We start from the raw sequence: 26,140 nt of genomic DNA, 5'->3' as shown, positions 1-26,140 counted from the left end.
TTGCGCTGCCTGATACGCTCCCTGCCCTTTTAACAGATGACTCCACTGTTTTATTCAGGCAGGGGGATTTTATCATTTAATCTGAGTGTTCCTGTTTTATTTTATTGTTTTGTGTTGATTCTGGCCTTTGGCCTATGATTTTAAACTGATTTTTTAAAATGTGTTTCTAAGTGGTTGGCTTTTCCTTTTTTATTTCTATGGTCGGTCAACCACCGTCACACTCTGTGTGGTTTTAGTTCGTTTTGTCTTGTCTTTGTCTCAGTTTCTCTTGTTCTGTATCGTCTGTGATCTATTCTGTTCCTCGTTTTTATTCTCTGTGGATGTTCTTTGTAGTTGGAAAAAGGGACCGATGACCGTAGCAGTCTGGTCCCTTTCATCCCCCAAACCAACCAATTTCCACATCCTTCTGTGTGTATTTTTGCCCACTTTTAAATTCTTTCTTAGCTTATAAATTATTTACTTCTGTTAATATGATTGCTGTTCATATTTGGCATATATGTGACCTGTAAGTAAGTGATAATAAATACTGTTTCAGGAAGTTTTATCTAAAGAAGCCTCCCTTTTTGAGTTTAGACAGTCAGAAGTTCCACCAGTGTTACTGATTTTGGACAGACGTGATGATCCTGTTACTCCTCTCCTTAATCAGGTATTTTGCAGATTGACACTAATTAGTGAACTTACATATGTCTATGCATTTACTGAAGATAAATTTATTTTTCAGTGGACCTATCAGGCAATGGTTCATGAACTATTGACTATTAACAACAATAGAGTTGATCTCTCAGGTGTTCCTGGCATTTCAAAGGAACTGAAAGAAGTTGTACTCTCTGCTGAGCAAGATGAATTTTATTCTGCTGTAAGTAAAAGAATTCAGATGTTCAACATTTGTCACCTTTCCTTTTCTTCCATCTTTGAAGCATTCAAGCATGAACATTTGACAATTTTTTTTTTTTCATTAAATTGCTTTTCATTGTTTGTGAATTTGTACTCATGATATAGGAAGTCTCAAACTTCATACTTTTTCTTTTAAAATAGTGAAAAATCCAGAATTGTATGTAAATTTCTGTGTAAAAAAGGAAATTAATGGTTTAACATCCCCAGGACAAGGTCATTACATTTGCAAAGGAACCGTGAATAACATAAATCTGGTTCACCAGGTGTTTTTTTGAATGTTACTGCTCTCAAATGCGAGCTCAGTAAATCAGTTGCTTAGTTAATTTCTGTGTGAGGTTAGATAGTTCATTACTGAATAGAAAAGACATTGAGCAGCAAAAAAAAAAAAAAGTTAGATTTGTAAAAGTCCTCCTCCTCCTCTGTCCCTCATCTTGCATAATTCTTTTTCACGGCATATATGTCAGCAGTGCCTTGATATTTGCATATTGCATGGATCATAACTGCAACGCATGATGTGGAATCAGACAACTTCAAAATTATGAAGCATTTTCTCAGAGACAAAGATAGCAACATGCTGACTATTTGCACGATTGTGTTAAGCTATTGGTTTTTTTAGATAAAGTGATTTATATTCAACTATATCCAGCCTCCCTCTTTCTCCTCCCTACCTCCCTCTTCCTGTGACCACCCCCTCTTCCTCCCATATCCTTCCCCCTCCATTCTTATATCCCTCCTACCCTCACCCATCTGAAACTCCTCCCTTTCACTCGTAATCACGCACACACATGCACAAAACATTTTAATACACACATCAAAAAAAGTTTCGCATTATCCCAGTTCCCACAACTCCTGAAGATAGACGTTGACTATGGATATTGTATCACAGACACAGTCCCTTTGACTGTTCAGAGATGTCACTAAACCTACCCAAAGATGTAAACAACCATGCATGAGCAGCACCCATTAGACGGAGGGGGTCCGACAGCCGATCAGTTCCAGTCATTCCACCAGGAAGGAGGTACACAGCTTGTATTGTCTGTAGTCCAACCATGCCTAGATGGTCAGTATCATGGTTCGATCACATCCACATTGTTACTTTGTGCCAGGTAGGGGGCTCAACAAGGGAACTGTCCAGGCATTCCGTAGTGAACCAAAATGATGATGTTCGGACATGGAGGAGATACAGAGAGACAGCAACTGTCAATGACATGCCTCGCTCAGGCCGCCCGAGGGCTACTACTGCAGTGGATGACCACTACCTATAGATTGTGGCTCGGAGAAACCCTGACAGCAACACCACCATGTTGAATAATGCTTTTCGAGCAGCCACAGGACGTCATGTTATGACTCAAACTGTGCGCTACAGGCTACGTGATGCGCAACTTCACTCCCAACATCCATGGTGAGGTTCATCTTTGCAACCACGACACCATCCAGTGTGGTACAGATGGGCCCAACAGATGCCGAATGGACCGCTCAGGATTGGCATCATGTTCTCTTCACCAATGAGTGTCGCATATGCCTTCAGCCAGACAATCATCGGAGATGTGTTTGGAGGCAACCCGGTCAGGCTGAATGCCTTAGACAAAGTGTCCAGTGAGTGCAGCAGGGTGGAAGTTCCCTGCTGTTTTGGAATGGCATTATGTGGGCCAAAGTACACTGCTGGTGGTCATGGAAGGTGCTGTAACAGCGGTACGATATGTGAATGCCATTCTCCAGCCGATAGTGCAACCATATCAGCAGCATATTGGCCAGGCATTCATCTTCAAGGCTGACAATTCATGCCTCCATCGTGCACATCTTGTAAATGACTTCCTTCAGGATAACGACATCGCTTGACTAGAGTGGCCAGCATGTTCTCCAGACATCAGCCCTATCAAACATGCCTGGGATAGATTGAAAAGGGCTGTTCATGGACGATGTGACCCACCAACCACTCTGTGGGATCTACACCAAATCGCCATTGAGGAGTGGGACAATCTGGACTAACAGTGCTTTGATGGACTTGTGGATAGTATACCATGGCAAATACGGGCACGCAACAATGCAAGACGACGTGCTACTGGGTATTAGAGGTACCAGTGTATAGAGCAATCTGGACCACTCCCTCTGAAGGTCTCGCAGTTTGGTGGTGCAACATGCAATGTGTGGTTTTCATGAGCAATAAAAAGGTGTTTATGTTGATCTCTATTGCAATTTTCCGTACAGGTTCCGGAACTCTCGGAACTGAGGTGATGCAAAACTTTTTTTTGATGTGTATGTATGCTGTGCAGTAGCAGGAGCAAACAGATATGCTTTCAGTTTGTGTTTGAAGTTACTTTTAATGTGTGTTAAATTCCTTACATCACTGGGCAAGGGGTAAAATATTTTTATGGCTTGTTGCATCACTCCCTTCTGTACCACACAAAGGCTGGGTATTCTTTGTCCTCAGTGGTGATTTACCCAAAAATATGTCATCAGACATAGTGAATGAAAACAGAGAAAGTCAATTTCTTGACATTTTCATCTCCAAAATCTATTATCCGTAACATAATAGTTGCATAGCATATACCTTGAAGAAGATGTGTAACATGTCACTTTCTGTTAAGGTTATTATTAATATAAACACTTGAGTATTCAGAATGTTCTCTTTTATTTATTTAGCACCCCTCATGCGTTATTTCTAATGATTTAGTCTGGCCTTGTTTAGTACAAACTGCATTTACTGTGTTTTATTTAAATTCCACATGCAGAGAATGAGTTATTATTTTTCAACAAATTTTTATTTATATTTTCTGTTGTTAAAGTTTCTTTATTAAGCTCAATTATAATACTTGCATTATCAGCAAAGATAACTATTACTTCTTATTGCATATATGGTAGCAGATTATTTGTGTATAATAAGAGCAGACCCAATATCCAACTGTGTGGATCACCCGTAGTAATTATTCTCCATTTTGAAGATGCTGTTTTTGTGTACGTCCTCTGGGTTTCTTAATGTGATACTCCACATTGTTTTTGTTAGGTAGGGTAAATCCTGTTGCCAGCAAGCTCTCTGCTGTCGTAGTATTTGAGCTTCTCTTGGAGAATATTGTGAACTGCATTGTCAAATGTTTGACATCCCAGAAAATAACAGTTGACAATATTTTGTTAATTAGATTTTGTATAATTTGATCAATGAATTGAAAAAAAAAATGTTCTGTAGCTAGAATTTTTTAAAATCTAAATTAACACTGACTAAATATTTTACTTTGAGGGAGGTGAGTTTATGGGTCTTCCGTGGATAATTTATTCTAGTACTTACGGAAGGAGTTATGTAGTATCAATATGACAACACCATCTGAAGTCTGTATCTGATGTTGCTCCTTTTAATTTTACCTCTTCAGTTCTCATTAAACTACCTCAGTATCACTGGTAAAAGTCTTACAAGAAAAGGAACTGGGACAATTTGAAAATTTGGAAAACAAGAAGAAACTTGTAAATAGGCTTCATGGGTTTGCTGCTGGATCATGTTGTGCAAATTCCACAATGTTTCTCGGAGCAACTGTCAGACACCTTCAGGTGGTTCAACCTTGCTGGTGGCTAGGTACGACTGATGATATCCGCACATCAATACCCCATTTCTCGAACATGCACGCGAAGAATGCGCAGGCATGGAAATCACGCATGTGCAATGATTTGAAGATAGATGTTGACTTACTCAAACCGAAAATTGCAGAGCTGCTCTCCTGCATGTGTGCTGTACGCTGCGTTTACTAACAGTACGACCAGACGTTACTCACAAAAGACTGTACTAGACCAATGTTATGACGGGTTTGTTATCGAAAAATCTTGATTTTTGCATCGTGATTTAATAGCAGCCAATGCAGGGTTCCGGGCTGTGCTCAGTTGAAATCTCACATCCCTGTTGATGAGATGATCAGGTGTACAGGTATGTATTGCTTCCTTAGTGACGCAATTCCAGAAAGATGATGCTCGGGGTTAAACTTTTATCTTTTCATATATCATGCGATGTCCAGTATTCAGACAATGTTCCACAATTGCGGACTTTTCTGGTTGATGAAGGCATGTATGACGCTGATATTCATTGCAGCGTTCTTGTTCTGTGCAACATGTCTGGCCTATATATGCTGCCCCACATTGACAAGGAATCTTGTATACACGACATTTCCTCAGGCCAAGATCATCCTTAACCGAACCCAACAGGTTTTGCAGTTTTGAAGATGGTTGAAAAACACACTTAATGCCAAATCTTCCAAGGACTCTTCCAATTCTTGACGACATGGCACCAAAATACGGCAAAAAGGCCAAAGTAGTGGGTGTCTCCGTATCTTCTTTCTGCTCCATAGGTTGAACTCGCCTGGACCTGAATGCATTACCAAGGGTTGGAATGTAAATAGTGGCAACTATTTATTCACAACCAACACAAAAGAGTTACATGTTTGCATCTGTTACAGTCCTTCAAAGCAGTCACCAGGGTTGTGTAGAACCCGTTGCCAGCAATGTGGAAGGCGTAGTGTACCGTAGTTGGAATTTCCATCTTACTCTCTATCTTGAGGTTATCAGATTTGCGTAAAAAACTCCAATGAATTTTAGTATTACTGGTTTGAATGTTGTATGTCTTTACTTATCTTCCAAACATTTGTATCAGTCATTTTGGTTTCCCTAGGAATTTCAGTGTTTATGATTTTCCTTATTTTATGGATGTACATGAGTAAATGATAGTGAGATTGTGCTTTTCATCTTTCTTGATTTTTTGTTTTCAGGTTTCATCTTTTCTTTCTCTGCTCATATGTATTGTCGCCTCTTTTCTTTTGCTTTTCTTTTCTTTAGTCAGCAGTTTCAAGTATTAATTTCTGTGTTATGTGCAATTCCTTTCTATACATGAAATTCCTCTAATGGCCAATGGTTATGAAACAAATACAAAAAATAAGACCTTAACAATATTGACCTTTTAAAATTTTTAAATTAAACAATTTTAAATGAATCAGCCAATTAAAATAATTTAAACAGTTCTAGATAAATTTCTTTAAGACATTAGGCAAACCTCCAAAATGTTTTCACCAAAAAAAAATTACAATAAAGCTTAGAACAAGGGTAGAATATGTATTAAATATTAAAGGGAAAATTTCTTGTGTGAAGCCAATTAATCAAAGGCCTCTTAGCCGACAACAAAATTTCGTTTACAGTGCAAGTCAGATAACATAAGATAATCTGCTTCAGCACACACATCCAGGATGCAAGGCTGCAAAACTATAGCAAGCCGTGCTAGGAAATGCTCGAGAGCTGTGCACATGGCCACAAATAAGCCAGGCCGATGCGGAAAAAAATCATCAATATGGGACTCTCTCCCAGCAACTTAGTAAGTGCTGTTAACAAGCAAGAAATACAAGTCTCTGACTGGATTATACTACAAGAAAAGTTACGGTTTAATCATGAGTGCACTTACAGGACCTTTCTAGTAAGTTGATATGCCCTAGGAAATAAGCTTTGCTTACAGAGCACTGCAGAAAGGGAGCTGTTATTTCTTCCAGGAAGGAATATAATAAAAAACTCGCTAGAGTCGTACCATTAGCTGGAGCTCACAACATGCTTTAAAGGACTAGATAGGTACCAGAGCACCCACCATCTTCTGAAACATTGTGAAAGCAAACATTAAAATTTAGGAACGGCTGGTTCTCTTGCATAAGATTAATTTTTTTTTTCATAAAAAAAACTACATAATGCTTAGGCCCCTGATATAGCTGTGCATGGCAACTGGACACATTACATAACTGCAACAACATTAACTGTGGCAAATTTTTTGAGAAAAATGCTGGCCAGCAGATGAAGACAAGTTACTTCAAAATCACACAGAGCAGACAGAGCAATACACTAATCCTAGAATCACAGAGCAAAATAATAAGGTGTGCACGATGACTCAATGAACATAAACACGAACATCTAATGAAACAGCTTGCGGAATGGGAAATAGGTGCACAAAAGTGAACAACTAGTTGCGCACAATGTAAGCGAACCAGATTTTTGCCTTCTGCCCAGTTCTGTCAAAAAAGAGTGAATGATGACCTGTAAAATATGTCATGCTGATCAGCACTGCATGTCTGTTGCTCCAAGTACTTCTGCTGCCCGCGGCTCCATGCTGTGCAAAAACTACCCATCAGCTTCCTGCACCACGCTTTTCAGAGCCTCTCCCTAGAAGTGCCTCTAGGGGCCGCTTATGAAGACTAGGCAAGGCAGCAATAACCACATGAGGGAGTAACGTGTGCTCTATGGTGAGATCCCAGCTAAAAGTTATCGATGGTTGGAAGGAGAAATGAGCTGCCACGGCTCATTCAGTAGATTGTAAGAGCTTGGTATATAATATTTTATTCATAAAACAGTTTGCTGTATGTTTCAATTAAATATCAATACAGCCTTATAAATTGTACAATTTAGAAAAGAACATAATTAAAAAAATTGTACCTAGTACTTTTATTGTTAAGTTTCTATTTGTTTAATGAATGCTGATGACAAATATGTAGAGACTGCATAGATGAGACACACGTTGGTGTGTTGAAAACTGAAAACTACAAAGGTTTTTAAAAAATCATGCACAAAATTGTATTTCTGTGAACATGTGTGTTGTTGTTGTTGTGGTCTTCAGTCCTCAGACTGGTTTGATGCAGCTCTCCATGCTACTCTATCCTGTGCAAGCTTCATCATCTCCCACTACTTACTGCAACCTACATCCTTCTGAATCTGCTTAATATATTCATCTCTTGGTCTCCCTATACGATTTTTACCCTCCACGCTGCCCTCCAATGTAAATTTGTGATCCCTTGATGCCTCAGAACATGCCCTACCAACCAGTCCCTTCTTCTTGTCAAGTTGTGCCACAAACTCCTCTTCTCCCCTATTCTATTCAATACCTCCTCATTAGTTACGTGATCTACCCATCTAAACTTCAGCATTCTTCTGTAGCACCACATTTTGATAGCTTCTATTCTCTCCTTGTCTAAACTATTTATCGTCCATGTTTCACTTCCATACATTGCTGCACTCCATACAAATACTTTCAGAAACGACTTCCTGACACTTAAATCTATACTCGATGTTAACAAATTTCTCTTCTTCAGAAATGCTCTCCTTGCCATTGCCAGTCTACATTTTGTATCCACTCTACTTCGACCATCATCAGTTATTTTGCTCCCCAAATAGCAAAACTCCTTTACTACTTGAAGTGGCTCATTTCCTAATCTAATTCCCTCAGCATCACCCAACTTAATTCGACTACATTCCATGATCCTCGTTTTGCTTTTGTTGATGTTCATCTTATATCCTCCTTTCAAGACACTGTCCATTCCGTTCAACTGCTCTTCCAAGTCCTTTGCTGTCTCTGACAGAATTACAATGTCATCGGCGAACCTCGAAGTTTTCATTTCTTCTGCATGGATTTTAATACTATACTCCGAATTATTCTTTTGTTTCCTTTACTGCTTGCTCAATATACAGATTGAATAACATCGGGGAGAGGCTAAAACCCTGTCTCACTCTCTTCCCAACCACTACTTCCCTTTCATGTCCCTCAACTCTTATAACTGCCATCTGATTCCTGTACAAATTGTAAATAGCCTTTCACTCCCCTGCCACCTTTAGAATTTGAAAGAGTATTCCAGTCAACATTGTCAATAGCTTTCTCTATGTCTACAAATGCTAGAAACGTAGGTTTGCGTTTTCTTAATCTATCTTCTAAGATAAGTCGTAAGGTCAGTATTGCCTCACGTGTTCCAACATTTCTACGGAATCCAAACTGATCTTCCCCAAGGTTGACTTCTACCAGTTTTTCCATTCGTCGGTAAAGAATTCGCGTTAGTATTTTGCAACTGTGACTTATTAAACTGATAGTTCGGTAATTTTCACATCTGTCAACACCTGCTTTCTTTGGGATTGGAATTATTATATTCTTCTTGAAGCCTGAGGGTATTTTGCCTGTCTCATACATCTTGCTCACCAGATGGTAGAGTTTTGTTGTGACTGTTTAATATTTTTTTTGTGGGATCTAAAATTTAAAAAACCTCTCTCACACCGGCCTGATTTAGCTTCACTGATCAGGATAGTAAAAAACATGCATATTAAGGGAATTTTCATTCACAAAGCAGGCTTATCACAGTCACACAGTTCAATACTGTTCTATCCTGATTAAATTGAACTTAACTTAAATTCCATAAGGCAGTGAAGCAATTTCGAAGTCTCGGTGCGACGAAAATTGTCAGTCGATCTCCTGAAAACATTTGTAATAATTATTAACTTTCAGTGATCACATGGGGAAGACCAGAGATCTGCTGGTAAGACTGTGTTAGCCTATTTTTAGGAAGTAATAAACTGGATATCTTGAGCATACAAAATGGCAGGTTCGTCCAGTGTAAATCAGAAGTTCCCCACTGATCCCGTGCAACACAGCGTAGTAAGCAGACACTGTCAATAATAATCAGTTAAATAATACGTGAACACACTTACTTTAGTTTAGTTCATGTATTAAATTCCTTCTCATACAGAATTCATCAAGATGACGGACTCGCTCAACAATACATACATATACATCTTCCTTCTTTCATGGCTAATCGGCAAGATCTCCTTCATTCTTTTCACAAGAGAAAACATAACAGAGAAGCTATTCCATGGAGTAAATGGACGCTCCAAGGAATAATAGGGCTTGAAACTACTTTGCATTGATAATCATCGTATATTAAAGTTTAGGAATCGGTAAGATAAGAAGAGATATTTTGAGATATGTACTAAGTTATATAATTTATAAAATTTCTGAAAATATCACGGAGAGATCGCTGCAAGAGACATTACGTCGCCCCTCGCAGCGAGCAAAGTTGATATGTATCCACTTTGCGAGCTAACTATTGGCTTAGCTAACTCGTTAGAATTTGTGGAACATATGTTCCTATAAATTTTAAGAAGTTGGTAAGATTTTTTGATTACAAGAATTGAAAGAGATTTGGTATAGGTAACACCGATCTTCGTTACCTAGATAGCTAGTTGTTGCTTTCACGTGTACTAGGGCATACCCACATCCCACGTACACAACCAGGGAAGATGGACTTACACAGTTGTTAATCAGGTCTGCCTTTTCAGGAACTGGCCTTCACAGGGAAACCCTGGAAAACCTGGAGGCTTAGACCCCAACTAGGTATCACAGATGATAGGAAAGACAGAATACTTTAGAAATTTGAGAGATATTCTAAAATTCACACGAAAGATAAAATCTGCCTCATAGCCAAAAAAAATCTTTACACATGCAAATTTTTACAATCTTCGAAAAATTTTCTTCATCGATGTCTTGCTGAACTGCGGTGAAACTGATCGAACAGGAACATTGGACACGGCACCGAGGACAGGCTTTGCATTGGCGTACCGGACAGGAGACGTAACGGATTTGAGAGACCAGAGGGAACCTCAGGAACAGGTACTCAGGATTGTGGCATGAAACAATCGAAATTCGTCTAAGGAATGGTCAACTATTAAAGATTCCTGGAAGAGAAGGGTTAGTCGAATTTCTCCAGATTCATTTTGAACTCAAATATGGACCTGATCCATCCAATCTTCCATCTGAAGAATGGGAATATCCATTCGTCTTATACTTTCCACACCTAGGTGTCGTAATCGATACTGTAGTTGCACAATATCACAACTCCAGATCCGAAAACAATTTTGAAAACGTGGATGATTTCATCCATTTTCTTTTGTGTGTGTGTGTGTGTGTGTGTGTGTGTGTGTGTGTGTGTGTGTGTGTTTCGTTGACTTTTCCAGGTGGAAGTAGATCTGAATCTTTCCTAATTTGGTTCCAAGTACGAATGTGGATAGCATGTCAGAATATTAAAAACTTTATTATTTGAGACAATTTAAAAAAAAAAAAATTATATCTTATTCATACATGATTACAATGAAATTTTGCTGAAAGAGAACGTTTAATTAAGTCTTGCAGCATGACCTCTCCAGCTGAAATTAATCTTTGTTGGTAGTGACTGACGATCAAATTTTTCTCTTTTATACTCCGATTGCCGCCATTTTCTCATGAACATATATGAATGCAATATAACAATAAACAAATCCTATTGGAAAATGACACATTATTATAAATTCAATGAAGAACTTTCTTATTAACTCTTATTTTATAAACACACACTAAGCTAGTTAATTAAATTCTCTTGAATAGAATTTAGCTCGCGCCAAAAAAAAAAAAAAAACAGCGAGTCTTTACGTCTGTGGACAGTTGCAATCGATTCTAATTTTCTAATGCGGTTCATTTGTTCTCCTGTGAACTGTCAGTTTACAAACACTAACTTCACACGCAAGCGCCGTATTCGATCATATAGTTTCAGTAAACTTATTATCACTGGAGATTAACACTCCCTGAATGTATATTATTTCACACGCACAAGCTTCTTTGGTGATCATCGCGTAGACAGATAACCCGTAAGTCTTCACAGTAGCAATAGCTACAGTTCCACTTACTTTTCTAAATATTGCTATTCTATCACAGAAGCAATCGCTTATTGTTCATTAAACTATCACAGATGCTTGGCATGCTGTCAATTAACCTATCATAGTAGCTGAGGCATACTGTCCTTCGCACTTCAATTTTTTTTTTTAACACCCAAATACTTCATACAGACTTTTCATTTAATTTGAAACACTTTCCTTAAAATTACCTCTTTAGGTCTACATGGGAAAATAATCCTTTTATTCTTCCAGAATCTGGATATGCTAATAAATACGCACCAGGATTCGGTATATCAACTATTATATATGGACCTGTATAAATTAGATTCCATTTTCTGGTGGTCTTCTTCAACCTTGATGACTTGATGTGTCTTCTTAAAAGAATTTTCTGTCCGATATTGAAAGTCTGAATCCGTTTGACGTTTCTATCATGGATTTCCTTTCACTGTCTTGCTTTCTCCGTAATATTAATGAGAGCATTGCGAATTTTTTCTTCCCATGACATTTTGGTGTCCTCGAGTTTAGGCAAGTTATCTACCTAAAAGTTTCTTTCGTTATCTCTGAACATCAGTTCATTCGGGGTAAAGTTTGTAGAATTATGTGGTAAATTGTTATAAATCTGCTCAAACTCGGTCAAATAGTTTATCCAGGTAGTTTGTTTACCACGACAGTACGTTCTCATGAATCTGTTTAGTTCTCGAAAAACCCGTTCAATTAAATTCTCTTGTGGATGGTAGCAAGATGTAAATATCTGTTTTATTCCTAGTTGTGATACTAATTTTCTCCATAAATATCCAGTAAATATCTTCGCATTGTCAGAGATTATAGATTTTGGAATCCCTGCATGAGGAATGTAGTCATTTACAAACTTTACTGTGGCAGCTCTTGCAGTTTCTGATTTTATAGGATATAGTTTAACATATTTCATAAACACATCACAGAATCCAATAATGTACTTCACACCATCTCTGGCTCTAGGAAGTGGTCCACAAATATCACATGATATAAGTGATCTTGGTGCTTCAGGTATTATTGAGTGAAGCGCAATTTTATTTCCCTTGTTGTCCGGCTTAGCCTTTTGACAGAGAACACATTTCTGTATGACTTTGTGCACTTTTCGCCTTATATTTGGGAAGTAACGATAATATCTAATCTTATTAACACACTTTACAACACCAACATGACCCCAGGTCAAAAGTGTAAACCAAATTAATCGTTATTCATATTCTTCGGGTATGCAGACACACCACTTTGGATTCTCAGTCTTCCTAGATTTAAAAAATAAAATATTATTCACAAGCCGGTAGTATTCCAAATTGACCGTAGGATTTTGTTGTTTGAATTGTCGTATTACAGCATTCCATCGCCGATCCTTCTTCTGAAGCTCAGCCATTGTCTTACATAAATGAATATAATATAACTTGTAATTATTTTCTTGAAGAAGAAGCACTGGAAATTCTGCCTTATTATTTACATCCATTTCAGGTGTTATTTCTTCTGGAGATCTTGACAACGCGTCAGCTATAATATTTTCTCTTCCGGCTGCATGAATAATTTGAAACTGATATTCTTGCAGGGCCAGCGTCCACCTTGACAAGCGAGGATGCAGCAACTTACAAGTTTGTAAAAAGGCTAGCGATTGGTGGTCACAATAAACGGTTATCCTTGAGCCATATACATAATAATTAAACCTTTTCAAAGACCAAATAACTGCTAAAGCCTCGAATTCCGTAGTGGTATATGCTCTTTCACAGGTGGATAAAACTCTGCTAGCAAATGCAATTGGACAAAAGGTTTTTACACCATCGATATACCTAATTTGAAATAAACAAGATCCTAATCCCACATCTGATGAATCAGTGGCTAAAGAGAATCTGACAGTCATATTAGGGTGGTATAATAATGGAGCATTTATCAGTTGATCCTTAATTTCACAAAAAGCCTTTTCACAATCATTAGACCATTGCAATGGTACATCTTTCCTCAGGAGCCGGTTTAGTGCTTCAGAGTTCATTGCATGAGTTTTAATAAATCGACAAAAAAATGAAGCCAAGCCTATAAAGCCTTTCAGTTGTCTTCTGTTTCTTGGAGTTCAAAAATTTTTTATTGCACTAATCTTCACTTCTGTTGGAAGAATGCCTTTTGCATTAATCATATGTCCTAAGAATTTAATTCTCTGTAGAGAAGATTGGGATTTTTTTAGATTTGCAGTTATACCAGTTTGTTTGAACACAGGAAAAATCCTCATAATAAGTTGTACATGTTCCTCCCAAGTTTTAGAGGCAATTAATAAATCGTCAACAAAAATTGTTATTAGACTACGTAGTTCTGGTCCAAGGGCATAGTCCAACGCAGAAATAAAAACTCCAGAGCTGATATTGAGACCAAACGGAACGACCTTGAACTGATGGCTTCTCCCTCCATATATAAAAGCAGTATATTTTCTTGAGTCCTTGTCTAACTGGACTTGCCAGAACGAACTTTTCAAATCAATACTGGTTAAATAGGATACATCTTGAAATTTCTGTATTAACTCATCGATGTTCTCCGGATGTGTGCGCACAGGTACTATAATTTTGTTAATTTCCCTTGCATCTAATACCAATCGAACTTTTCCTCCTGGCTTTGGTACAACAAGCAACGGAGAACAATATGGGCTGTTTGACGGTTCAATAAGATTCCAGTTTAACTTTTTTGTATCTCCTCCTGAACTGGTTGTTTTAATCGCCAGGGAATGGGATAGTGTGTGCGGCAAAATGTCTTATGGGGCTTAATCTGTAATGTACAAACATATCCTCTAATAATTCCGGGCTTTTCATCGAAAACTGACTCATATTCTGTTAATATATTGGATAATTGTTCCCTCTGACTATCCGTTAGGCAATCTGACTCGGCAATCTTCTGTTCGACTGTTTGTCTGAAATCCTCTACTTGAATCGACTTGATCGGTAGTCGGTGCATATTATTATTTTCAGCACAAATCAACTGCACAGCAGCACCATGGAAATATTGCTCATACACTGCCTCCTTTCTCAGTAAGATTAGTGTAACAAATTGATCTTCAATTTTAAAATGTACCTTTCCTTCTACCAAGTCCAACTTGCAATTGCAGGCTTGCAAAGTTCCAATGCCAAGAATACAATCTACTAACAACTTTTCCACTACAAGGAATGTGCATTGTTTAGCTACATTTCCCAATTTTATCTCTATAAGCGTTTGTATCTTGACGTTCCGGGATTTTGCTCCCACTGCACCTATAACTCGGCAATTTTGTACTGGTAGGACAGGGATTTTCTTAATTTTACTAATTCTGCAAAACAAAGTTCCGGATACTACGTCTGTAGATGAAGCTGTGTCCAATACAACATTGGTTAAAATTCCTCCCACTTCTGTGATGATCTCCGACACAGGAACCCTTTATCTTCGACTACACAGGCCTCTAAGTCTCTCGTCAGTTCATCTGTCATTAATTCGCCTTCATTATATCTCAACATTGCCACGGAATTAATTTCGTTTAAAACAGGTTTGCCCCTTTTGTATTCCCCAGCCGACTTTACGGAGCATAAAGCGGCCCTCTTCAGTTTAAATGTCTATTATTATTTCCTCTTGAATCATTTACTACTTCTGTTATGACTGGTTGTTGTTGATGACTGGTTGTGTTATTTGCTTCAAATCGAGGGTCAGAATTTCTCTACGCATTATTATTGTTTGAAAACTGCTGGTTCTGATAATCTCTTGCATTTCCAAACATTTGGTTGTATCTGCGGCGTGTTCTATTGTCTCTGAACCTGCCCCTCGCAGCACTGTTATTGAAGTTTCCATTTTGTTGCAATTGTTTCCGTTGAATCTCTGACTATTCCTAGTATAATAATTATTAAATCCGTTTCCGTTCCGGTTTGCGTTTGGCGCCTCAATCGTTCTCCTCTGCATAACCGGTTGTCTTGGCCGATGTTCATCTTCCTCGATCATATCTATAGTGTCAAGTGTAGTCATGAAAGAGTCAAGGTCATGCTCATTAATATACAGCATTCTATTTCTGATGCTGGCCGGAAGTTGAGATTTTAATATGCCAATCACGTCTTGTAGGGGCATAGGCTTATCCCAATACCGCAATTTGTTTATATATTTCTCAAAGTATTTCTTTAAAGACCCACGTGAAAAGGAAAAAGGTTCCGGGTATAATACCTCCTGCCTTAAACGTTCTTGTACTCCTTTGGACCAGTATTTGGATAAAAATGCTCGTTCAAAATCTTCATATGTGTCCCAAGTTGATATCATATCAGATGCCCATATAGTTCCTGACCCCTGAATATAACCGGTCACGAAACTCCTTTTGCCACTCACTCCAATTTTTTGGCACTACTCCCCTAAAACTTCTTATAAACACTATGGGATGAACATTTTTCTTGTCTGGGTTGTAGATCTGGAATTGATGTTGTTTCAGCATTTTCTCCTCAGTATTGCTTTTTTACAATTACAGTCATTATGACTACCCTCATAGTGTTGTGGTTGATGTTGATTGCAAAAACGAACGTGTGCATTAATGTCCCTTTCTGTACTTGATCGGTTAAATAATGTAGCTTCATTGATAGATCTTGTTATGGGTTCATTTCCTTGCGTGGAACACAAATCTTCTCAAGATAGATTCAAAGATCTCTCAGTGTTTTCTTTCCATTGTTTAAGTTCTTCGCCTAGTTGTTCTCTGGCTTCTCGCAAACCTTTATTAAATAAATTTTCTTCAGAACTCTCGGTCATAGATTATATAGCGGTTCTGACCGTTTGTTCAATATTGTCTGAAGAAATGCTTTGCCTTTCCAAACTTAACTGCAAGAATTTTCCCGCGAGAATGTTTACCTTATTATCAACCTCGTCTTGTCTCTCCTTTATGTTATTTATGGATTTATCCAAATTTTGGATGTCCTTCGGAATCTTGTCTTGTGATTGTCTCAAATCTTGCATATCTACTGACATCTCATTTAATTATTGCTTTAATTCATCTTGAACTTCAACTAATACTGGAATTACTGCGATAGAACATTGCATCTGTTCTTGTGCTTGAACTATCTGTGGGATTGACTCGACCTGCTCTTTAATAGTATCAAGCTTAGTAGCAACATACTCAGTTAGCTCTAGGCGTAACTTCTTCGCATTTTCATTACACTGCTGAGTGACTTGCTCAATTTGAGCAGCTAATTTTAATTCTGTCTTTTCATTCTGAATTTTCAATTCTTCCGCAGTTTTATTTAATTTATCATCAAGTTTCTGGAAACACTCTACTAATTTCTTATTTAATTCCACTTTATTGGTTGCTAATTGTTCATTTATTTCCCTTTTAGTCTCTATTTGCACTTTAGTTAAGTCTGTTACATTTTTGGCTAACAGTGTTAACTGCTGCATGATTACAGTCAATGGGTTTATTTCATCCTGCTCAGATGACATCGAAACACTTAAGCTTTGTTGTGGGGCCTGATTAATGCTGCCGCTAGGCACTACTTCAGTTAAGCTAGCGTCTAATGTTTCACTAACCTCAGAAACAGCTGAGGACTGTTGTGATTCGCTCTGCTGTTGCATTGCCATTTTATAAGCCGCCCTAGTAAGAACCATTAATACATAGAACAACAAATATATAAAGTCACTCGCATCTGAGTTAATAATGTCACTGACCTAAACTTTGCATAATACTCACTTATAATAAACATTTCCTATCTAAAGTTCAACCCAACAGTCACTCAATCAATCTGATTCAAACGGATAGACATTTAAATAGTTATTCTAAATTTCTATCTACAAAAATTTAATTGTATATTGTCTGGCCTGAACGACGTTCTCGTAGATTGTGGCGAAATTGTGACTTCTGGAACAGGCCTCGTCTTCTTTTCTCTCGTGCACATGCAACTAAAATTCACACAATGTTTAAGTAATGCTCAAAAATGTGTCCTGTCACAAGAGACATTGCAGCTGGCTCTCCCAAGGCCGTCGGTAGTTCTAATGGTATGCTAATGGTATGTTGTCTACTCCCGGGGCCTTGTTTGGACTCAGGTCTTTCAGTGCTCTGTCAAACTCTTCACGCAGTATCGTATCTCCCATTTCATCTTCATCTACATCCTCTTCCATTTCCATAATATTGTCCTCAAGTACATCGCTCTTGTATAGACCCTCTATATACTCCTTCCACCTTTCTGCTTTCCCTTCTTTGCTTAGGACTGGGTTTCCATCTGAGCTCTTGATATTCATACAAGTTGTTCTCTTTTCTCCAAAGGTCTCTCTAATTTTCCTGTAGGCAGTATCTATCTTAGCCCTAGTGAGATAAGCCTCTACATCTTTACATTTGTCCTCTAGCCATCCCTGCTTAGCAGTTTTGCACTTCCTGTCGATCTCATTTTTGAGACGTTTGTACTCCTTTTTGCCTGCTTCATTTCCTGCATTTTTATATTTTCTCCTTTCATCAATTAAATTCAATATTTCTTCTGTTACCCAAGGATTTCTACCAGCCCTCGTCTTTTTACCTAGTTGATCGTATGCTGCCTTCACTACTTCGTCCCTCAGAGCTACCCGTTCTTCTTCTACTATATTTCTTTCCCCCATTCCTGTCAATTGTTCCCTTACGCTCTCCCTGAAACTCTCTACAACCTCTGGTTCTTTCAGTTTATCCAGGTCCCATCTCATTAAATTCCCACCTTTTTGCAGTTTCTTCAGTTTTAATCTACAGTTCATAACCAATAGATTGTGGTCAGAGTCCACATCTGCCCCTGGAAATGACTTACAATTTAAAACCTGGTTCTTAAATCTCTGTCTTACCATTATATAATCTATCTGATACCTTTCAGTATCTCCAGGGTTCTTCCATGTATACAACCTTCTTTCATGATTCTTGAACCAAGTGTTAGCTATGATTAATTTATGCTCTGTGCAAAATTCTACTAGACGGCTTCCTCTTTCATTTCTTACCCCCAATCCATATTCACCTACTATGTTTCCTTCTCTCCCTTTTCCTACTCTCGAATTCCAGTCACCCATGACTATTAAATTTTCATCTCCTTTCACTACCTGAATAATTTCTTTCATCTCATCATACATTTCATCAATTTCTTCTTAATCTGCAGAGCTAGTTGGCATATAAACTTCTACTACTGTAGTAGGCGTGGGCTTCGTGTTTATCTTGGCCACAATAATGCGTTCACTATGCTGTTTGTAGTAGCTTACCCGCACTCATATTTTTTATTCCTTATTAAACCTACTCCTGCAATACCCCTATTTGATTTTGTATTTATAACCCTGTATTCACCTGACCAAAAGTCTTGTTCCTCCTGCCACCGAACTTCACTAATTCCCACTATATCTAAATTTAACCTATCCATTTCCCTTTTTAAATTTTCTAACCTACCTGCCCGATTAAGGGATCTGACATTTCAAGCTCCAATCCATAGAACGCCAGTTTTCTTTCTCCTGATAACGACGCCCTCCTGAGTAGTCCCCGCCCGGAGATCCGAATGGTGGACTATTTTACCTCCGGAATATTTTACCCAAGAGGACGCCATCATCATTTAACCATACAGTAAAGCTGCATGCCCTCGGGAAAAATTACGGCTGTAGTTTCCCCTTGCTTTCAGCCGTTCACAGTACCAGCACAGCAAGGTCGTTTTGGTTAGTGTTACAAGGCCAGATCAGTCAATCATCGAGACTGTTGCCCCTGTAACTACTGAAAAGGCTGCTGCCCCTCTTCAGGAACCACACGTTTGTCTGGCCTCTCAACAGATACCCCTCCGTTGTGGTTGCATGTACGGTATGGCCATCTGTATTGCTGAGGCACGCAAGCCTCCCCGCCAACGGCAAGGTCCATGGTTCATGGGGGGAGGAACATGTGTATATACGTAAAATAAGGGAAAGGCAACAACTCACCTGAAGCAGATTGATGTGTGGAGGTCAGAAACACGTAACAGAAACAGCATTCACACTAGTTTTGGAGCACTTACTCTTTCTTTAGCAGAAGTACACACATTCACTCACACAACCACACAGAAACCCATACTGAGTCTTGCTGTGACCATGGGAGTGTATGCTGTGGTATGTGAAAGTGTGAACTTTCACAATTTAGGAAAAAACAGGCTGCTACTTGCTGTAAAAAAGATATGTTAAGTTGCTGACAGGCACAACTAAGACATTTACACAAAGGTTGCAACCATTGCCTTTATTGGCAAAAGAGAAAAACACACCATCCATACACACAAGCAAGCACATCTTACGACACATGACCGCCAACTCCGGCAGCTCGGGCCAGAATTTCGTCTGTTAGAAAAAGAGATAGTGTTTGAGAGCTAGTGTGAATGCTATTTTCTATTACGTTTCTATGCTCCACACTTCAATCTGTTATAAATGAGTGATTGCCTTTCCCTTATTTTACATGTTGCTCATACAGAAATTTTCATTATTGTTGAACGTGTCTATATTTTTGGCTATTGACAATCCTGGTGGGTGGATATAGTTTGAAGTTGTGGATGAACTTCTGCTCATGGCAGTTATTGTCATGATTATACTTTAGTAATGGTGCTGAAGATCCATCGGAGGTTCAAATGGTGGTGGTGGTTAGTGTTTAACGTCCCGTCGACAACGTGGTCATTAGAGACGGAGCGCAAGCTCGGGTTAGGGAAGGATTGGGAAGGAAATCGGCCGTGCCCTTTCAAAGGAACCATCCCGGCATTTGCCTGAAACGATTTAGGTAAAACACGGAAAACCTAAATCTGGATGGCTGGAGACGGGATTGAACCATCGTCCTCTCGGAGGTTCAAGTCCTCCCTCGGGCATGGGTGTGTGTGTGTGCTGTCCCTAGTGTAAGTTAGGTTAAGTTAAATTAAGTAGTGTGTAAGTCCAGGGACCAATTACCTCAGCAGTTTGGTCCCATAGAAACTTACCACATTTCCAAATTTTATAGATTTCTTTTGTTACGAGCTATTATTTGTTCTCTAATTTTTGAAAATATGCTGATTTTATTTCAATTTTTACATATTTTTCTTACAGCTGATAATTTTTTTAATCTCGCTTTCAGAATCTGTATTTGAATTTTGGAGAAATTGGGCAGACAATAAAGGCTTTGATGGAAGACTTCCAGAAAAAGGCAAAAAGTCACAAAAAAGTTGAAAGTATTGCAGATATGAAGAATTTTGTGGAAGCCTACCCCCAATTTAAGGCAAGTTTGCAAAGTGAGTGAATTAGTACTGTACTGTAAACTATAGTTCTGTTACAATGGTTGTATCTTCTCATTCTGTGTTTCTGTTCAATCTAGTATAGAGTATTTTGGTGTTCGTATTAAATGATGATACTACAAAACGAAGTATAGGCTATCCTAACTGTAACTGTCACCAAATATATGTAAAATTAAAGATGTAGCAATATTATGAGAAGGAAAGTTGCTACTCACCACATAGCGGAGATGCCGAGTCGCAGATAGGCACAACAAAAAGATTTTCACACTTAAAGCTTTTGGCCGATGTTCTTTGTCAACAATAGACACACACACGCACGCGCACACACACACGATTGCAATCTCGGGCAACTGGAACCACACTGCAGTTGCCCGAGGTGGCAGTCGTGTGTGAGAGTTGCGTTTGTGTGTGTGTGTGTGTGTGTGTGTGTGTGTGTGTGTATTGTTGACAAAGGCCATTGGCCGAAAGCTTTAAGTGTGAGACACTTTTTGTTGTGCCTATCTGTGACTCAGCATCTCCGCTATATGCTGAGTAGCAACTGTCCTTCTCATAATATTGTTACATTCTGTCCTGGATTTTCCATTGTTTAAAATTAAAGATGGAATCAGCAGCATTCAAAGTCAGCATTCATGTTCATAATGAAGCTTCAAAAACTCATAATACATCTTGGAAACAACAGTATCTATTGTCAGTTCATCCATTTCAGACTGCCTCTGTGCTCTGCCGTTTGACAACAAATTAAACTTGGGACAGTTGATTGTACTTGATGTCTCCTGTTCTCCCCACTCCTCTCCCCGATGAAGTAAAGAGCAACTGAGAAACACCAGCATTGCAGCTAAATGCATAGTGTGTAGAGAAATCAGTAAATGATGGGTTAGCAATGTGATGGTTGATTTGGGGTGTGACGTCTTGTGATTTCAAATGAAATTCCAAGATTTCTTCTCCTTTGAAAAGCAGTGAAATATAAGGAGAAAGACAAAGCAAAAAGAAGAGGATAAGGGTCAGGATGTATGCTCTTTCCCGTATTGTGCTATGAAATGTAATCATACTCTACTTTTGGATAATATGTGTCATGAGTACTGCACAATATTTCATTGTAATCTTGTTCTTTGTAGTGGTAGTATATTGTTGTATGTGACTGAAAGATAACGTAGTAGCATTTAGTTTTTCATTGTTTGTGTTAAATGTTTGTATATTGATTTGTTTCAGAAAATGTCTGGAACTGTTACCAAACATGTCACAGTAGTGGGTGAGCTGTCATCTTTGGTTAGCCGTCATAACCTGTTGGAGGTATCAGAACTTGAGCAAGAGCTGGCTTGCCAGAATGAACATTCCCAGCAGCTGCAAGTATGAAAAGGGTTGAATATTTAGCAGTTACTTTTTCAAATAGTTTATATTAAATTTATTTTATGTTCTGTTTATTTTAAGAGAATACGAAGACTGATTGACAGTGGCGGAGTAAGAGATTTTGATGCAGCTCGTCTAGTGATGTTATATGCGTTACGCTATGAGAAACATGCCAACAATGATATAAATGGGCTGGTGGTTGAACTGAGAAAACGACGTGTTCCAGATGAGTTAATAGAGGTGAGATATTATGTTATGTGGTATAAATGCTGTAGGGAAGTTCTTGCAGAATGTCAATGCTCAATGGGCAGACACAAAAGATGGAAAACTTCCTAGCTTTCGGAGCTATTCTATGACAAGCTAGAGTGCGCGCACGCGTGCACCCACCCACCCACACACACACACACACACACACACACACACACACACACCCCTGTGCTGCTACATAGTGCCAGCTAGACTGACGTTGCCAATGTATTTTGCAGCAGAGGGGCTAGTGTTTTGGGGTTAGTGTCAAGTGGGGTGGGTAGAGGGAGGTGGGAAGCAGGGAAAGGGATTGTGAGTTGATGGATTGTGGTTCAGAGGGAGGCTGATTTGCCTGTTGCCAATGTGTGAGGGAGAGGTGGCAGGTATAGTTGTAGCAGAGGATGGGAAGCAGCACATACTGAAGGTGATCTGGAGATATGAATTAGGAGGGGATGATGGGACAGAGGAAGGGGGACTGTTGGGTGGATGGTGCAGGGACAGTGGGTTATCTGAGATTGAGGTCAAATGATTACAGGAGCGAAAGATGTGTTGTAAGGATAACTCCCACCAGTGTAGTTCACAGAAGCTGGTGGTGGAATGAAAGATCCGTACAGTTTGCATTGTGAAGCAGCCAGTGAAATTGAACATGTTGTGCAACCTTGTGGTCAGCTATGTTCTTGACAACAGTTCAGTAGTGTATCTGTCATTGCTGCTTTTACATATGGCTCAGCCTCTGATGGGGCAGGATAAGGCTGTGACAGGACTTGAATAGGAGGTGCTGGGTGGGTGGATTGGGCAGGTCTTTTACCTTGGTCTCCCCCCTGGGCTATGATCCCTCTGCAAGGGATTGGGAGTGGGAATGGTGTAGGAATGGACTAGTATTAGTATGTTGTTGGGGGGGGGGGGGGTATTGCCTGTCTGTGAAGGTCTTTGTGTGTCCTTCAGCATACTGGACAGAGAAGTTCTCATCACTGCAGACATGTCATACATGGGTGGTGAGGCTGTATGGGAGGGATATTTTGGTGTGGAAGATATGGCAGTTGTGGAAATGCAGGTGCTGTTGGTGGTTAGATTTTAATGTGGTCAGAGGTCAGGATGGAGCCATAACAGAGATGGAGGTCAATGTACAGGAAGGTGTCACATTGGGTAGAGAGGGACCAGTAGAAGCGGATGGGAGAAAAGGTGTTGAGGTTGTGAAGAAATGTGGATAGGATGTCTGGGTCCTGCATCCACACCATAAAGATACAATTAGTGAACCTGAACCATACTATGGGTTGGGAGTTGTGGGAGGCTGGGAAGGTTTCCTCTAAATGGTGTCATGTGAGTGCCGATGACTGTGCTGTGAATTTGTTTGTAAACCTTCCCTTCAAAGGAAAAGTAGTTGTGGTTCAGGATATAGTTGCTAAAATGTATAAGGAATAAGGTGATGAGTTTGGAATCTGGACGAAGTTGGAAGAGATAGTGTTGGATAGCGGCAAGGCTGTGTGAGGAGGAATGTTGGTGTGTTGGGAGGTGGTATTAACAGTGACGAGTATGGATCTGGGAAGTAAAGATGTGCTTATATTGGAGGTGTTTGATGTGGGAGGTGACATTTTGGGCAATTGGTTGGAAGTGTTTGACAACAAGGGTGGAAATTCTTTTAGTGGGAGCACAATTGCCAGCTACAATAGGGTGTCCAGGATTATTGGGTTTGTGTATTTTCGGGAGCATGTAGAAGGTGAGTTTGTGGGGTCCTGTTGGGGTAAGGAGCTACGTGGACTTGGGCAAGAGGCTTTTGGAAGGGCTTATGTAGTTCTGTAGGGATTAGAGCATATGTTGGACTTCAGGAATTGAATCACTCTGGTGGAAGAGTCAGACAGTTGGTGGAGGCCTTCGTCAAGTAGTTACTGCAACCCATCACAACAATGGTGGAGCCTATGTCCCCAGGGATACTGATTAGTTCTGGATCTGTTTTCAGATTTTGTATGGCTGTCCTTCCTTCTGCCAAAAGGAATGGCCCTGGGGAAGGATGGTGAGGACCAGTTGTAGGTAAGGAATTCCTGGAAGCTGAGTAGGGAGTGGTCAAGTGGGAGGGGTGGGGTGGTGGTGGAAGGTCACATTTGGATGGTGGTATCAACTGTGAGAGACAGGGAGCGTTCAGTGTTGGGATTAGGTTGGTTTTGGTTGGAGGGATTGATGGCAAGGAAGTATTTGCATCGTGGGGATTGGGAGAAAGGGATTAGGAGGAGGAGAGTAGATCTCTGACGAGTCCAACATGGTTAAATTTGGGAGTAGAGCTGAAGGTTAGGCTTTCGGATAGGACTGAAACATCTATGGGACTGAGGTTTTTGATGGAGAGGTTAATAACAGTGTTTTGGGTTTGCTTGGGTTCTGGATGTTGTGGGGTGTTGAAAGGTAGTTCTGGAGGATGTATAAATTGAAGAGGTCAGCTGGGCAGAGTCTGAGTGCTATGAGAGGTTGACAATGGGGTTCACTGTGAGAAGAATGGATGTTGATGGATAGTGATGTCCCAAGGCAGTAGTAGGATGTCAACAGGTTGGATGGTTTATGGAGGTGGTGTCTGAATGCTTCTCGAGGTGTTGGAATGCAAAGGTTTCTAATTTGGATGTGATGTGTAGGTAATGAGGACTGCACAGTTACAGTATCTTGAGGAGGAAATAGAGATGGTTCAGGGATGTCTGTGCCAAGGAGAGCTGTTTTTGCAGTGCTAGACTCATGAGGGATGGGGACTGGCGAAATCTGAAAAGGTGAAAGTTGACTAACTCTGCTGTCAACACTGTACAGCCTTTTATGTTGGTATGAGTACCAATCACCTGTTCACCAGTATGAATGATCACGACCAAACTGTCCTCAAGAACAGAGTTGGCCAATTGGTGGCATGGCACCACATGCAGCTGACCACAGTATCTCAATTTCAATGGCTGCTTCACAACCCGAGTCATCTGCGTCATTATTTTAGGCACCAGCTTTTTTGAACCACACAGATGGAAGTTACCATTACAACTCATCCTGCATTTCCATAGACATCCTGGCCTCAATTTCAGGTAATCCAAAGTCCTCACACCCTCCTTCCAACAGTTCCTCCTTCCTCCGTCCTGTCAGCCCCTCCCACGAAATTCATGTCCCTACATCGCCTTCAGCATATGCCACTTCCCACAGGCTGCTACAACTATACCTGCCACTCCTCTCTCATGCATTGTCAGCCAGCAAACCGGCCTCCCTCCAACCTGCTAGCCACCTGCCAACAGTCCCTCTCCCTGCCCCCCAGCCCCCTCCCCCTCTTCACACTCCACCCTATACTACCCCCACCACAACCACCACATCTGTAGCAAAATATCATTCAATCTGCTGGCACCATACCTGGGGTATAGATGCATGTATGCATGCACACACATTCTGGTGTGTGTGTGTGTGTGTGTGTGTGTGTGTGTGTGTGTGTGTTTTAATGCAGGTTGTCAAAAGATAACTCTGGAAGCTAGCAAGTTTTCCTTCATTTGTGTGTGCCTATTGACAACTTAACATTTCTGCTTTTCATTGAGTGGTCTCCTTTAATCCTAAAGCACTGAGACATTACTGTCTGTAGTCTCCAAACTGGAACACTCTATGAATCTTTGATTATTGTTTGATCTTCGAGCCAACTGCATACGCATTCACATGTTTGTGCTGGTGATTCAGGTCTTGGAGATTATGATCCTACCATGGTCTTTCAATTTGTGAGACTTATCAAATTGCCTCTTCCACTTTTGTCTGCCCATAGCCAGTCTTTTCATTTCTGAATAGTTGTCCAAGGAGACAAATATTCAGAAATCAAAAGACTGGCTATGGACAGACAAAAGTGGAAGAGGCTTAACCAATGACAAGACCTGATGTAAGGCAGAATACCTACAGCAACAGCAGCAGCAGCAACAACAACAACAACTACTACTACCACTACCACTACCACTACCACTACCAACACCACCACCACCAAATTGTGGCGTCAG

The 26,140-nt window shown here is 39.8% G+C and overlaps 1 protein-coding gene across 2 annotated transcripts in view; it reads left to right on the top strand.

The window, feature by feature from the left end:
• LOC126198447 (vacuolar protein sorting-associated protein 45) overlaps positions 1 to 26,140 on the top strand; it is a 124,451-nt gene that overhangs the window by 52,696 nt on the left and 45,615 nt on the right. For both annotated transcript variants that reach the window (XM_049934773.1, XM_049934774.1), the window contains exons 5-9: positions 536 to 646; positions 722 to 856; positions 20,408 to 20,548; positions 21,774 to 21,911; positions 21,993 to 22,151. In XM_049934773.1, the coding sequence (XP_049790730.1) occupies positions 536 to 646; positions 722 to 856; positions 20,408 to 20,548; positions 21,774 to 21,911; positions 21,993 to 22,151 (684 nt within the window). The remainder of the gene's footprint in view (positions 1 to 535; positions 647 to 721; positions 857 to 20,407; positions 20,549 to 21,773; positions 21,912 to 21,992; positions 22,152 to 26,140) is intronic.

The sequence above is a fragment of the Schistocerca nitens genome, chromosome 8, assembly GCF_023898315.1.
Source record: "Schistocerca nitens isolate TAMUIC-IGC-003100 chromosome 8, iqSchNite1.1, whole genome shotgun sequence".
In the NCBI taxonomy this organism is placed as follows: Eukaryota; Metazoa; Arthropoda; class Insecta; order Orthoptera; family Acrididae; genus Schistocerca; species Schistocerca nitens.
This window is presented reverse-complemented; position numbering and strand designations above follow the sequence as displayed.